This window comes from Herpailurus yagouaroundi, unplaced genomic scaffold (genome assembly GCF_014898765.1).
Source record: "Herpailurus yagouaroundi ecotype Mexico unplaced genomic scaffold, PumYag 160, whole genome shotgun sequence".
NCBI classification, from domain to species: domain Eukaryota; kingdom Metazoa; phylum Chordata; class Mammalia; order Carnivora; family Felidae; genus Herpailurus; species Herpailurus yagouaroundi.
The window spans coordinates 53,536,096-53,547,784 of NW_024412401.1; the positions used below are offsets into that span (position 1 = coordinate 53,536,096).

Here is an 11,689-nt window from a genome sequence, read left to right on the forward strand (position 1 = left end):
TGGCCCGTGTGGATCTTCGGATCTACTTCTGTAGACAAGAACTAGCAAAGATAAGAGCAGGTAGAGTGGGAGGCATGGAAGCTGAACCGTGAAGTTTGCCGACAAAGTGACACGTCTGGGAGTTGCTTTAAAGCACGCCGGTCCTCACACCCCACAGAGAAAGAGTGTACTTATTACTTCTGTGTATATTTGAAATTTTCCACAATGAAACGTTTGGGGTTCCTGTTTTCCCAGAAGGAAGGAAGGGAGGGAGGACGGGAGCCAGATCTGAAGTCCTACGTCCCCACTGTTGTTGGTAAATGGTAACACTCCAGGCGCTGTGCTCAACACGCCACAGCGGTATTCACGTACCCCTCTCAGCTACCCTAAGAGGCGGGGCTCTGCGTGCCATTTGCAGATGAGGAAACTGAGGCTAAGGAATCTGGCCAAAGGGCTGTCTGCTTCTGGACTCAGGCCCCTGAGCACAACGACTAGAATGCCTCCAAATGCCAGCTGGGGAGCTGGCCTCGGTCCCAAGAGAGATGGAAGAAACCGCTGAGGAGCAACCAATCAGATGTCTACGTTATAAAGATCCCCGGGGAGCTGTCGAGAGGAAAATAGATTAGAAGGGGTAGGAACGGGCAGGAAATCAGTGGGAAGCCTATAGCATCCGCTCAGGCCATCATGGAGGCCCGGGCTCAGGCAGTAACAGTCAAGACAGGGAGGAAAGAGTAAAAAAAGGTTTTCAAGAGGTGGAGCCCATCGATTTCGGTCAGCAGGGGTGAGGGGCCGGGCACCTGGCTGGTGTCCAGCACGAGGAGCAGCAGGTAGCAGGGGCCGGGGGGCAGGGAGTGGCGGGTAGTAGGATTTTAGTTCCGGATTCCAGTCTCCCAGGCCTCTGGGTCTCTGAGTGCAGACGTCTGGTAGGGACTTTGATACGTGGGTCTGGAGGTGGCCCGGGGAAGGATCGTACAAGGGGAAACAGCTCTCATCACCCAGCGGCATTTCCGCAGCTCGCACCGCCGCGAAGGAGGGCCGGCGAGAAAACTGGGAGGCGTAACATCGGATTCTCTCTGTGCTTATAATGCTACGCTTCCTCCCCCCACCGTCAATGTGCAACTCACCATGAAGAAAAATGATACGGGACGATTTCCTTTCTACTAAACATTCCTGGAAGAGAAGACAAAGTGCCCTTCTCAGGCTCTGGTTACAATCTCCAGAAGGCTTTGGACAAACCACACAAACCTAATCAGCCCAGAAAAGGCTAATGCAAGACAGCCAGGAAGGGAATCAAGATGAGTCCCCTACAGACAGACAGACTGACTCCTGGGGGCAGGCGTGACACACGTCTAGCAGCCTCTGCAGCCACCCGGGGCAGCTTCTAGAGAGAGTTCCTGTTCCTTTAGAGGGAAAAAAAAAAAAAAACCCGAGAGAGGCACAAATCTGATTCCAGGCAACAATAAAGTGGCGATTTTCAGAAACCACTAGCCAGTAGAACATAAAGATGTGGAATTAGGCCAAAGCCTTGGGACAGAAACCATTTAGAATTAGAGGGGCATCACTGGATTTTCATTAACATTTACACTCAGTGTGTTACAAGAGGCTACTGCCGTCTAGAGAACCTCTGGAAGGTAATTTTCCACTGAAGTCCTCTAGGCTGCTGCTCTGTTCTGGCATATTCTGAGATGCATACACAATCGCTACGCTTAAGAAAGGTTACCGGACAAGAGCTACCTTCTTCCAGCATCCCCCCCCCCTTTCATTTGCATAACCACAGAAACGCATACATAACTCTGCGACTCTTCCCAAGTTAGAGCCAAAAGGGGCCGGAGAGATCGTCCGACCCAAGTCTTCAATCCAGCAGGAAGGAAGCCAGCACCCAGAGGGGTACAGCCTCCGGGACACGGTCACACAGCGGGGCACGCGGCTAGCCAGGCAACAGCCCAAACTCAATGCCGGTCTCGCAAAAGCTCTGTCACGTGTTGTCACAACTGCATGCTGCCCTCCTCACGCTTCACCAGAAATACCAACAAGAGTAGGATGAGCTAACGCCAATGCACACCCACCACACGCGCTGCTCTGGGCACCGGGGGGCACAGAGGTAAGCCCATCAGTCTTCACCACAGCCCTGACACGGAGGCCGTTGTAAACCACTTTGATGAGGAGGCTACGACAGAGCCAGCTTATGTCACTGGCCCCAAATCAGAAAGCTGACAGAGAGGGCTGGGGATTCAAACCCAAGAGAGTCCGACCCCAGAGCCCTGCGGTAACAAACACCCAATTTACAAGGTGGATAGCATCCAAATGTGTATTTTTATACTGGCCTTTCTGTGCAAGCATTTTCCTAAAGAAACGACGCAAGAAATCCCAGACTAGAGGCGCCTGGGTGGCTCAGTCAGTTAAGTATCCGATGACTCTTGATTTTGGCTCAGGTCAGGATCTCATGGTTCTTGAGTTCTAGCCCTGCATCGGGCTCTGCACTGACAACATGGAGCCTGGTTAAGATCCTCTCTCTCCCTCTCTCTCTCTCTCGCTGACTCTCTCTCTCAAAATAAATAAATTTTTAAAAAAGAAAGAAAAGAAGAAATCCCTGACTAGGCCACAGCAGTGTTCCCACCAGGTAAGAGCACTATAGACCAATCTGAATGCCGAGCTCTGGGAGAGAGGCCTTCCCGAGCGCCCAGCGAGCAGGTTCCTCCTCACTTTGGACGAATGGGCTGCCCTGAGCGAGACACAGCCCTTCTCAACCCCTTCTCTGCAGTCCCTCCTCCCCACTTGAGGTCTCTTCCCGGGACCCCCACCCTGCCTTTACTGCCCCTCAACTCCCACATGCGATCCTACCCTGTCCAAAACCCAGGGCTCCACACCAAGAGATTAGCAACCCTTCTCACCAAACTCTCAATCCCCCCGTCCAACCTCCAGATCTTAGGAGGAAAGATCTCCCTCCCGCTAGTTCACGTTAACGTGTGAACTACTAATATCTACGCTCAGGCTTCCCCAGAGCAAAAAGGTGTTGACTACCTAAAACACTCTCTGATGGGTAGAATTCCAGAAGAATATACCAAAATCAAGTTTGGGGAGCTGTGCAATAGGGCAGAAATTACTCAAGGAGAGCCCCGTGTGGCCCAGGAGTCTGTCCCTCATCGTTGTTTGTGAAGATAACAGCAGACCAGCCCCCAGAGAGTAGCAACTCTGTGCGAGCTCAATGCTTCACCTGTATGACCCCGTTCAGCCTCAGAATACCTTTCTGAGGTAGGTGCAATTATCATCCCCATTTTACCGAATAGAAAACTGAGGCCCAGAGAGGTGGACCTCACAGCTGTCAGACAGCAGGACTAGGAGGTGAACCACGGCAGCCCAGCTCTGGAGCCCATGCTCTGAACTGCTGAGCGATACTGTCACTCCATAAATAACTACACACATAACTACCACTTCTAGAACACCGACTGAATGTGAGTCTCCTAAGGCACTCTACGTGCATGACTTCACTTAATCTTTCCTACAACACCGTGATTCAAACACTAGCATTATCCCCATTTTACAGAGGAGGACACTGATGCTTTACAAAAGTTTCTTCCTCACTTGTTCAAGGCGCAGAACCGGATCAGAACACAGGCAACCTAACTCCAGAACTTACAGGGAAGGCCTGACATTTCTGGCTATCTTCTCCTCTGCTTCTGACGCCAACGGTATCTAGAAATCCCAGGGGACTGGTTTTGTTTTGTCGTCTTTTTCTGGTTACGTTACTCTGTGTTCTTTTCAGAATGGCTTCCACGGCATCAAGGCTTGGGGAGGGAGGAGAGGGTGTAGGGTTCGAGGCTCACCAGGGCAGCCGCTCCAGGAGCCACCCCCGCCATGGCAGCAAGCCCGTTCTGAGTGAGCAGGGGCTGTGCAGGCCACATGCTGGTGAGAGGACGCCCCTAAGAATGGCACCTGTGCTCACGACACGGCCGATCCCCAACCGCGCCTGGTCCGAAGTCACGATGACGAATCGAGGTTTGGGGGGCACTGTGTGCTTAATGAGTCTGTGGTCCCCAAGCACGTATCAGAGAGAAGAACTAATTCCTCCCCCAGGGGCGGGCCTGGTGCTAAGGCAAATGCTAGGAACAGAAATCGGGTACTGACGATACACAGAGACAGATAACCCCCAAGAGACTGATGGAACTCTCTTCCCAGTTTTCACACCACTGCCAAAATGACAGCTGCCACACAGCACCTGACATCAGGCGCTGTAGCTCAAATTAGCCTGACTCGGTCGACTCCAGAAGACTGCTATCAAGCTCCATCCCCTCCGAAGCACCTGCTGTCGACCCGGCCCTCTCAGAAAGGACACATGGGCGACAAGCGTCGTGGATAAAACTGCTAACCTCAGCCCTCAAGGAGCTTACCATCAGTTCCCCAACCGACCTCAGGCTGTCCTTCCAAATTACCCTTCTGGAAGCCAGCCCTGGCCTCCATCACAGGATCTCAGAAATGCCTCTCATCTCCACGTAGCGCATCTGGATTGCTCAGTAATGGCCAAAAATGGCAATGTCCTTATCGTACTTCATCAAAAAACACGAGCAAGCAAACTGCAAAAGGGGTTGTAAATTAAAAATTCAAGAGAAGAGGCTTTTCTTTTTTCTTTCATTCATTCAGTGAATTTTAACGGAATGCTTGCTGTGTGCCAGGCGCCTTGCTAGGTGCTGGGGACGCCCAGCAGGGAACAGGACAGACGCGGCGCCTCCTCAGGGACGTGGAAGAGGCTCAATCTAAAACAACCCCACCCCCGTTAGCTCCAAGATGAGGACACATGAGGAACACCTTCAAGGATGGATCTGAGCGAGGCAAACGTAACAGCAGCTTCAAGCCATTTAATTTAACTAAATGCTGGTAGGAATGGTCAGGGAGGCAGGATGGAGGAAAAGCCTTCAGACTTGCCAGCGGAATGTTCTCGGAATAGAAAGCAGCTCTTGCTCTAATAAAAATGAGAAACGAAGCAGGTGGAAACCTCGAAGGCAGCAGCAGCACCTTCCTTGGCGCCCATTTCCCAACCCCGCCCCCCCCCCCCCCACACACACACACCAAAAGTGACCCTTCAGGGTCTTCTCTGCTTCTGCTGTCACCTGGGAAAGGCTGCGACCTTAGCCAGGGTTTCAGGCAAATGCACAAGCAGCCTCTGCCACAAACAAACGAAAAAAGTCAGAGTCAGAAAGAACAGCCTGGTGACAGGAGGCTGGAAACCTCCGGGGAGGGGTCTCCGGAAGAAGCGTGGTGTAACCCGCAGCATATCTGAGCATAATCGGCCACAGAACGTCCACGTGGACCACCTTACGGCAAGGACAGCGTGGAGGCCAATTATTTTGTGCCCTCCTCAAGAGAGCCTGTCATCCCTCTACAGAACAATCATCTATAGGTGCATGATAGTTAAAAGCTGAAGTCTGTCCCCAGTTCAGCACGGAGAAAGTGCTGCTCACAGCAATTTGCCATCATTTCATTAGATTAGATTAATTTTTAAATGTGTTATCCTAACAATTATGCCAACTACCATGTAATTAATATTCCAACTGACTTTACGAAAATTACAAAATCCCCTAAAGAAAATCATTAGTCATTAAGCATGAACGCGACCTCTCTATGGCCAACAGCACATACAACAGAAAGTTCGTCACATAACGGGTGGTATTAAAGCCCTTCCCACACTTCCTTCAATTCTCAGCCAACAGCGTGCAAAGCTGACGTTGGCAAGTCACCCCAAACTTCACTTAACATATTAACGCGCTTCCTGGTTTAAACTCTTTGAGGGTAAAATGATGAATGAGGAAGGCTTCAGCGACGAAAAGGCTCTTTTCGTTTGTAGGAGGGGCAAAATAAACACACGTGATTGCTTGCTGCCTCCATATCCCCAGCTGGAAATTAGAATACTGGCTTATTTCTTGGGGCTGCTTCCTGAGTTTATTAAAGAGATGTACACAAGGCATCCTTACCGTCGTTTCTCTCTTTCAAGGCTTCGTGTATTCTTGCAATCTACTTTAAATCCTTTCTAGAGTAAGGTAAGGTATAAATAAGTCATAGTCAAATGGGACATTATCTATCACGATGGAAGTAAGAAACCTGTTTTCCCTGCAGCCCACCTTGGAATAATCGGCAGGGGCCCCTGAGTCCCAGAACAGAGCTGTGAGCCCCTGCATGACCTCAGCAGGAAGGAATGCAGAGGGTGATTAGTGATGTCTGCCTGGGACAAGAGCAATCGTTTGGGGGCCCCCGCAGACCACGTGTCTGTCAACTCCATCTCTCAACAAACCATTATAAATTAGCAAAACGCGTACAGATTCACGAATGAAAGATAACGTATGAACTGCTCCTAGGGTGAACGCTGAAGGGGAAAAATGTTTTCTGTAGTCGGAAACCTTATGCCAAAATGGATTAAGGCATCAAATCTGGAGGAAAAGAACGCTGACCTCAGTCAGGAAACGCAAATTCTCGTCTAGCTGTGAGGCCGTGAGCAGGTCAGTTCAGTGGGCCTCAAGGTGCTCAGCTTTAAAATAAGGGTTAAACCACACATCTCTCACTCATACTCTGTTTCGACTGATCAATGGTACGAGCAGCCCCAAACCGCCCCTCTGCTGGGGCACTAGGGAGCTGATGAAAGAACTCTACTACGAAGGCTCACCAGGCCCAGAACAGAACTAAAAACCTCTCCATCTCTCACACGGCTTGTGTGGGATTTACCATCTATTTTCATCTGTAGCATCTCCAGGACAAGAAGTTCCATACACCTCAGAGTTATTTTCCTTAATACAACCTCTTCTCCAGCTTGGAGCAAGGGGAAGGGTCGGGAGCAGGGACGTTTATTTCAATACACTATTAAATTCGGCGAACAAGCACACTGCCTTCATTCAAAAGTCAAGTGCCATCGCCTCGATTAGAAACCAGTCACTTCCCCTGGAGTCCCGGTCATTCATGGTTTTGTGAGCAGCCTAAGTTTTCCTGCCACCGAAAAGTCTCCATAGCTCTAGCCTATTCCAAAAACATTACCCACGTGATACACCAACACAGCTTCCGTGTCCAAACACCAAAAAGCAAGACTTTCTACCAGGAGTCCAACCAGAAATAAGTCACACATACGCCTACTGATCAGACCCCACCCAATCCCAGGGTAAACTCATGGAAGGGTGACCTACAGTGCCCCTGGGAAAACAAAGAGCCTCAAACAGGACAGCCAGATAGGGCAGTGTTGTCTGCGTGGGGCTGGAACAGGCTCGCGCCTGGCTATGGCAATGAAATAATTTTTATTTGCCCTGCACCCCCTCCTTTTGGGAACTGCCTCTCCAACTCCAAGGAGCCCCACTTCCTGTGCTTCGGGTGATCTGTAACAGTCAATCAGAGAATCTCGCTCCTGGACTCACGGCCTGTTTAGATAGGAGCCACCTACCAAGCAGGGCTCAAATCCCTTTTCAGGGTCTGGTGTGACAGCAGGAGATCACCTGCTACAAGAACCAGGCAAATCTACAACTGCCAGGCCGTCTTGTCCACCCTCACAGGCGTCAGGCCAACACAGGAAAGCAGGCCTAGAGACAACAGGAGAGGGACAGTCCCCATACCAACTGGGTGCCCGGATCCTCAAGACCCAACTGGGTTTCTATCCATGGCAGCCCAGAGTTTGGGGGACAACCCGTGCGGGCTAAGGGTTCGTGTCAGAGGTTCAAGTTCTCTTTAATGCCCCCCAGCACAAATCACTTCTCCCTGAATCTCAGACTTAGCTGCTAGAGTTCTACCTCAAACCGAAGTGTATTAAATACTGTTGAGAAACTCAAAGAAAAAATTTTGCTCGCCGGATAAACCATCAGTGCTCATCTGCATCCAAGACAGAGGGGGGGAAAGGACCACAGAAAAGAGGGAAAAGATGATGGATAACTGGAGGGGGCGAGAGCAGCTCCCTATCAATAACTGTGAGAACCACCGTTTCCAGAGCAGTTGCACAGTGTAATGAAGAAAGTTGATTCCAAACACATATTCTAATTCTTTATCAGCAAGGGAAAAAAATACACAACAACCCGAAGCACCCAAACAAAAGGAACTTGTCAGTAAACAGACTGTTGCCAGGCTTACGAGCCTAATTGTTGTCGTTATTTTTAGGCTCTAGTTTAGTCTTCCCTTCACAGCTGTCCCAGGGTCTAGGCCACAGACCTGCCTGCTGACGGAGGCCTTGAGGAGTAAGTTCCATGGAGCGTGTTCAGAACAATCTCCCTCAGGGGCGCCTGGGTGGCTCAGTCGTTGAGCATCCGACTTCAGCTCAGGTCATGATCTCACAGTTTGTGAGTTTGAGCCCCGTGTCAGGCTCTGTGCTGACAGCTCAGAGCCTGCTTTGGATTCTGTGTCTCCTTCTCTCTCTATGCCTCCCCCACTCATGCTCTGTCTCTCTCTCTCTCTCTCTCTCAAAAACAAATAAATAAACATTAAAAAAATTTTTAATAAAAAAAAAAAGAACAAGCTCCCTCGAGTGCAGTCTACAGTAATTAAAGAGTAGAGAATAGTCTGACAAACACTACTCTCACGATGTTCTTCCAGTGACCACAGGGGAAGACAGTACAAGCAACATAAACAGCATCAGTGGCTGAACATTCAGACCACCAGTCCTTAACCTTCTAGGGGTCATGGATGCTTCCAAATCTGATGCAAGCTAGGAAGTCTTCCCCAGAGGGGGGAAAAAAAAAAACATACACACAACACAACATCTTGCATATGATTTTAAGGAGTTCACAAAAGCTGCTCCCCACACCAGGTCTCCAGGTTAAATGTACCTGACTTAAACCTTCTTAAAAAAGGAATTACCCAAGCACCATGATGAATCCTCAAAGATTCAGAGGACTATGAAATAGCTCATAGAGAAATTCCAAATCTGTAACCCCAGGCTGAATCAAGAACAAACAAACCCCCCCCCCCCAAAAAAAAAAAGAAAAAAGAAAGCCTTACCTTCACCTTCTGCATTTCTGAAATGTAAGAAAACTCAGCTTTTTCTCTATTAGCTCCCTTTTTGACATGTCTCCCTTACCTTGTTTGACCATTTATATGCTTGAAGGAGTTGGCTATAGAGAGGAGTTTTGTCCTGCACAGGATCCAGGCTTAACAGCCCACTGTTATGGAGAGGATGGTTCTCAGATGGCTTGCCTACCAAATTGCTCAGACGCTCCAGCTCACTGGAAAAGAAAGAGATAAAGTAAATAAACCTGACTCCACTGAAGTGAAGTCAAGTCTTAGCCAACCACATTGGTTAAAAAAAAAAAAAAAAAAAAAATTTAAGAAGTCTCTTAAGAGGAAATACTGTGAAAGGTTAACATCAGGGACAATTAAGAAAACTCCTAACTGGGAGCTTGTCTTCTATTAAAACCGAGCTACAGATCATTCGAGTACCTGAATAAATGGTAATTATTTATCATTCACGTAGGAAGAGACTAGTACGTGGTACTTCACAGATGGTGAAACTTAACAAAACAAAGAAGAGATAAAATAAACAAATGGAACGGGAAGACACCACCGAGGGGGCTGTGTCAAACACTTTGGTCTAGCAGGAAAACTCGAGAGAAGCCTGGGAAAGTGAGCCAACAGCAAAAGCACATTCCAGGAGCACATTCTGTGAGGCCAGTCTCAAACTGTTCAACAAAAGACTCTCTAGGAACAGCTTCTCATGCCACACTCATTTTGGAATGTTCAGCCACCTTCTTGGCACCACCGTGTAAAGATTTTAAAAGGCGACAGAACGCAAATGTTCTTGAACTTTCTAGAACGGTGAAGGGTTATAAGATCCCGAACATTACCAAAGGAAGCAGATCAGAGAGGAAACGCAAGAGACATAAGAACAGCCAGGGGGCACCTGGGTGGCTCAGTCGGTGAAGCGTCCGACCTCAGCTCGGGTCACGATCTCACAGTTTGTCAGTTGGAGCCCCGCATCGGGCTCTGTGCTGATGGCTCGGAGCCTGGAGCCTGCTTCCGATTCCGTGTCTCCCTCTCTCTCTGCCCCTCCCCCGCTCACACTCTGTCTCTCCTTCAAAAATAAACATTAAAAATTAAAAAAAAAAAAAAGAAGAAGAAGAAGAACAGCCAGTGCAACCCCTCAAGCAGGGGAACTATTAACTGGCACTGCGCCAGAGACAGCAAGTGGATGTGGGAGTTGAGGAGGGGTGTGTGATTTCCTGGCTTCCCACCAAAAAAGAATGCCAACTGCTTAAGGGGGAAAAAAAAAAATCAAAAGAGGCACCCATCATTTGGTCACCACCTCCTCCTCCATTCTACCTCCTCCTTCCAGCTGGTTACTAAGGAAACCAAGTTGGGGGGGGGGGGGGGGGGGGGAATCCAGCCATTCCAGAAATTGTAGGATGACTATCTTACCAAATGCCTTTCCCTGCTAAGGTCAGTTCTGAGAAGCAAAAGTCCTGTAAGTCTCTGAGAAGGGTCACTCTCTTAAGGAAGGGAGGACAAGTTCAGGACCTAACCATTTAAAGGGTTCCTACTGTGTGCTGGGCTTTTCACAATCACCCTTTCACTCAATTCTTCCACAACACTTAGAAAATAGAAGAAAGTGACTTGTAAGAAAGAGAAAGAAACATACAATCCTTAACCCTACAGGGCCACGAATTAATACGGGGGGGAGGGGAGTTAAACATAGGTGACTGAGCTGGTGTAGGCTGAGATCAGGTCTCTCCAGAGGAAGAAACTGACCAGGAGCAGAGTGGGAAGGAAGTCCTGATCAGGTGGTTTGGGAGGGGGCGGGGGCGCGGGAAAGGTACAGATCAAGGCCTGTTTTATCGTGTTTGGAAGTGGACTAGAGTGGACCTGATGGCTTCCAGGTTCAGGGGCGAGGCACTGGTGCTAATCAGACCGAGCGCACTTGGGTTTGGGGCAGCGCTGAGCTGGTCCCGTTTTGGCAGTACTTGATCAGACACGGTGGGGCACAGAGGGCCTACAGGTGAGAAACCTGCGAAGCGGAGGTGAGAAGTGGAAGTTCGTGGGAAGAGCACGTCTCCTCGTCAGGAACCGAACGACCACACGGGAGGTCCAGGGCGGCGGGAGGCAGCCAGGAATAGGAGGCCAAGAGAAGGGAGACGAGAAAGCGGGGGTGGGGGACGAGGTGTCCCTGAGGAACAGGCATGGGCTTGGAGGGGAGGGAAAGACAGCAAGGGAGCAAGAAACTGAGAGCAGCCCCAGGTTAGAAAGACTCGCGCGGGGTCGAGACAGGGTGGACACCGGGCGGGGTCCCCGGCGCCGGCCCCTTCAGCCGGTACCTACTTGAGGTCCCGGTTGACCGAATGCAAGTTGTCCTGGAAGTGCGCAATGAAGGCCTTCTCCCGGCCCTCCAGCGTCTCCTTGTTCCGCATGCCATCCTTCAGGCAGTCGAACACCCTGCTCACGCTGGAACGCAACGCCTGGATGGCACTGATGGCCTGAGCAAAGGCCTCCAGGTTCACTCCGACACTTAGCACGTCCGCCATGTTGCCGCCGCCGCAGCGGGCTCTCCAAAGCCGGCTTCGTGAGCGAAAGGCCGCGCTCGCTGATGACGCCGGCCCTCGAAGGCCTCTGGGAAATGTAGTTCTCGCGGGGCGAGGCTGCCCAGGTGGTCAGTGCAGGCTTACGTTGTCGGAAAGAGGGTTTCCGTTCAAGTGAACAGATGAGTGGGCAGGAAAGTGAGCGCCTAGATGTGTGGAAGTCAGGCTGCACCCTCGGCTTTCTTAAC

General features: G+C 50.2%; 1 protein-coding gene across 5 annotated transcripts in view; it reads right to left on the reverse strand.

Annotated features, from left to right (window-relative positions):
• The window catches only part of MED27 (mediator complex subunit 27), a 248,821-nt gene extending 237,342 nt beyond the window's left edge, over positions 1 to 11,479 (reverse strand). For 2 of the 5 annotated variants that reach the window (XM_040482702.1, XM_040482700.1), the window contains exons 1-2: positions 11,245 to 11,478; positions 9,014 to 9,158 (exon numbers count right to left, since the gene is read on the reverse strand). In XM_040482702.1, coding sequence (XP_040338636.1) covers positions 9,014 to 9,158; positions 11,245 to 11,447 — 348 coding nt within the window. In that variant the 5' untranslated portion in view covers positions 11,448 to 11,478. Of the gene's footprint in view, positions 1 to 9,013; positions 9,159 to 11,244 lie in introns of all 5 variants that reach the window. The other 3 variants (XM_040482698.1, XM_040482699.1, XM_040482701.1) reach the window with 3 other exon arrangements.
• Between the last annotated feature and the right edge of the window lie 210 nt (positions 11,480 to 11,689).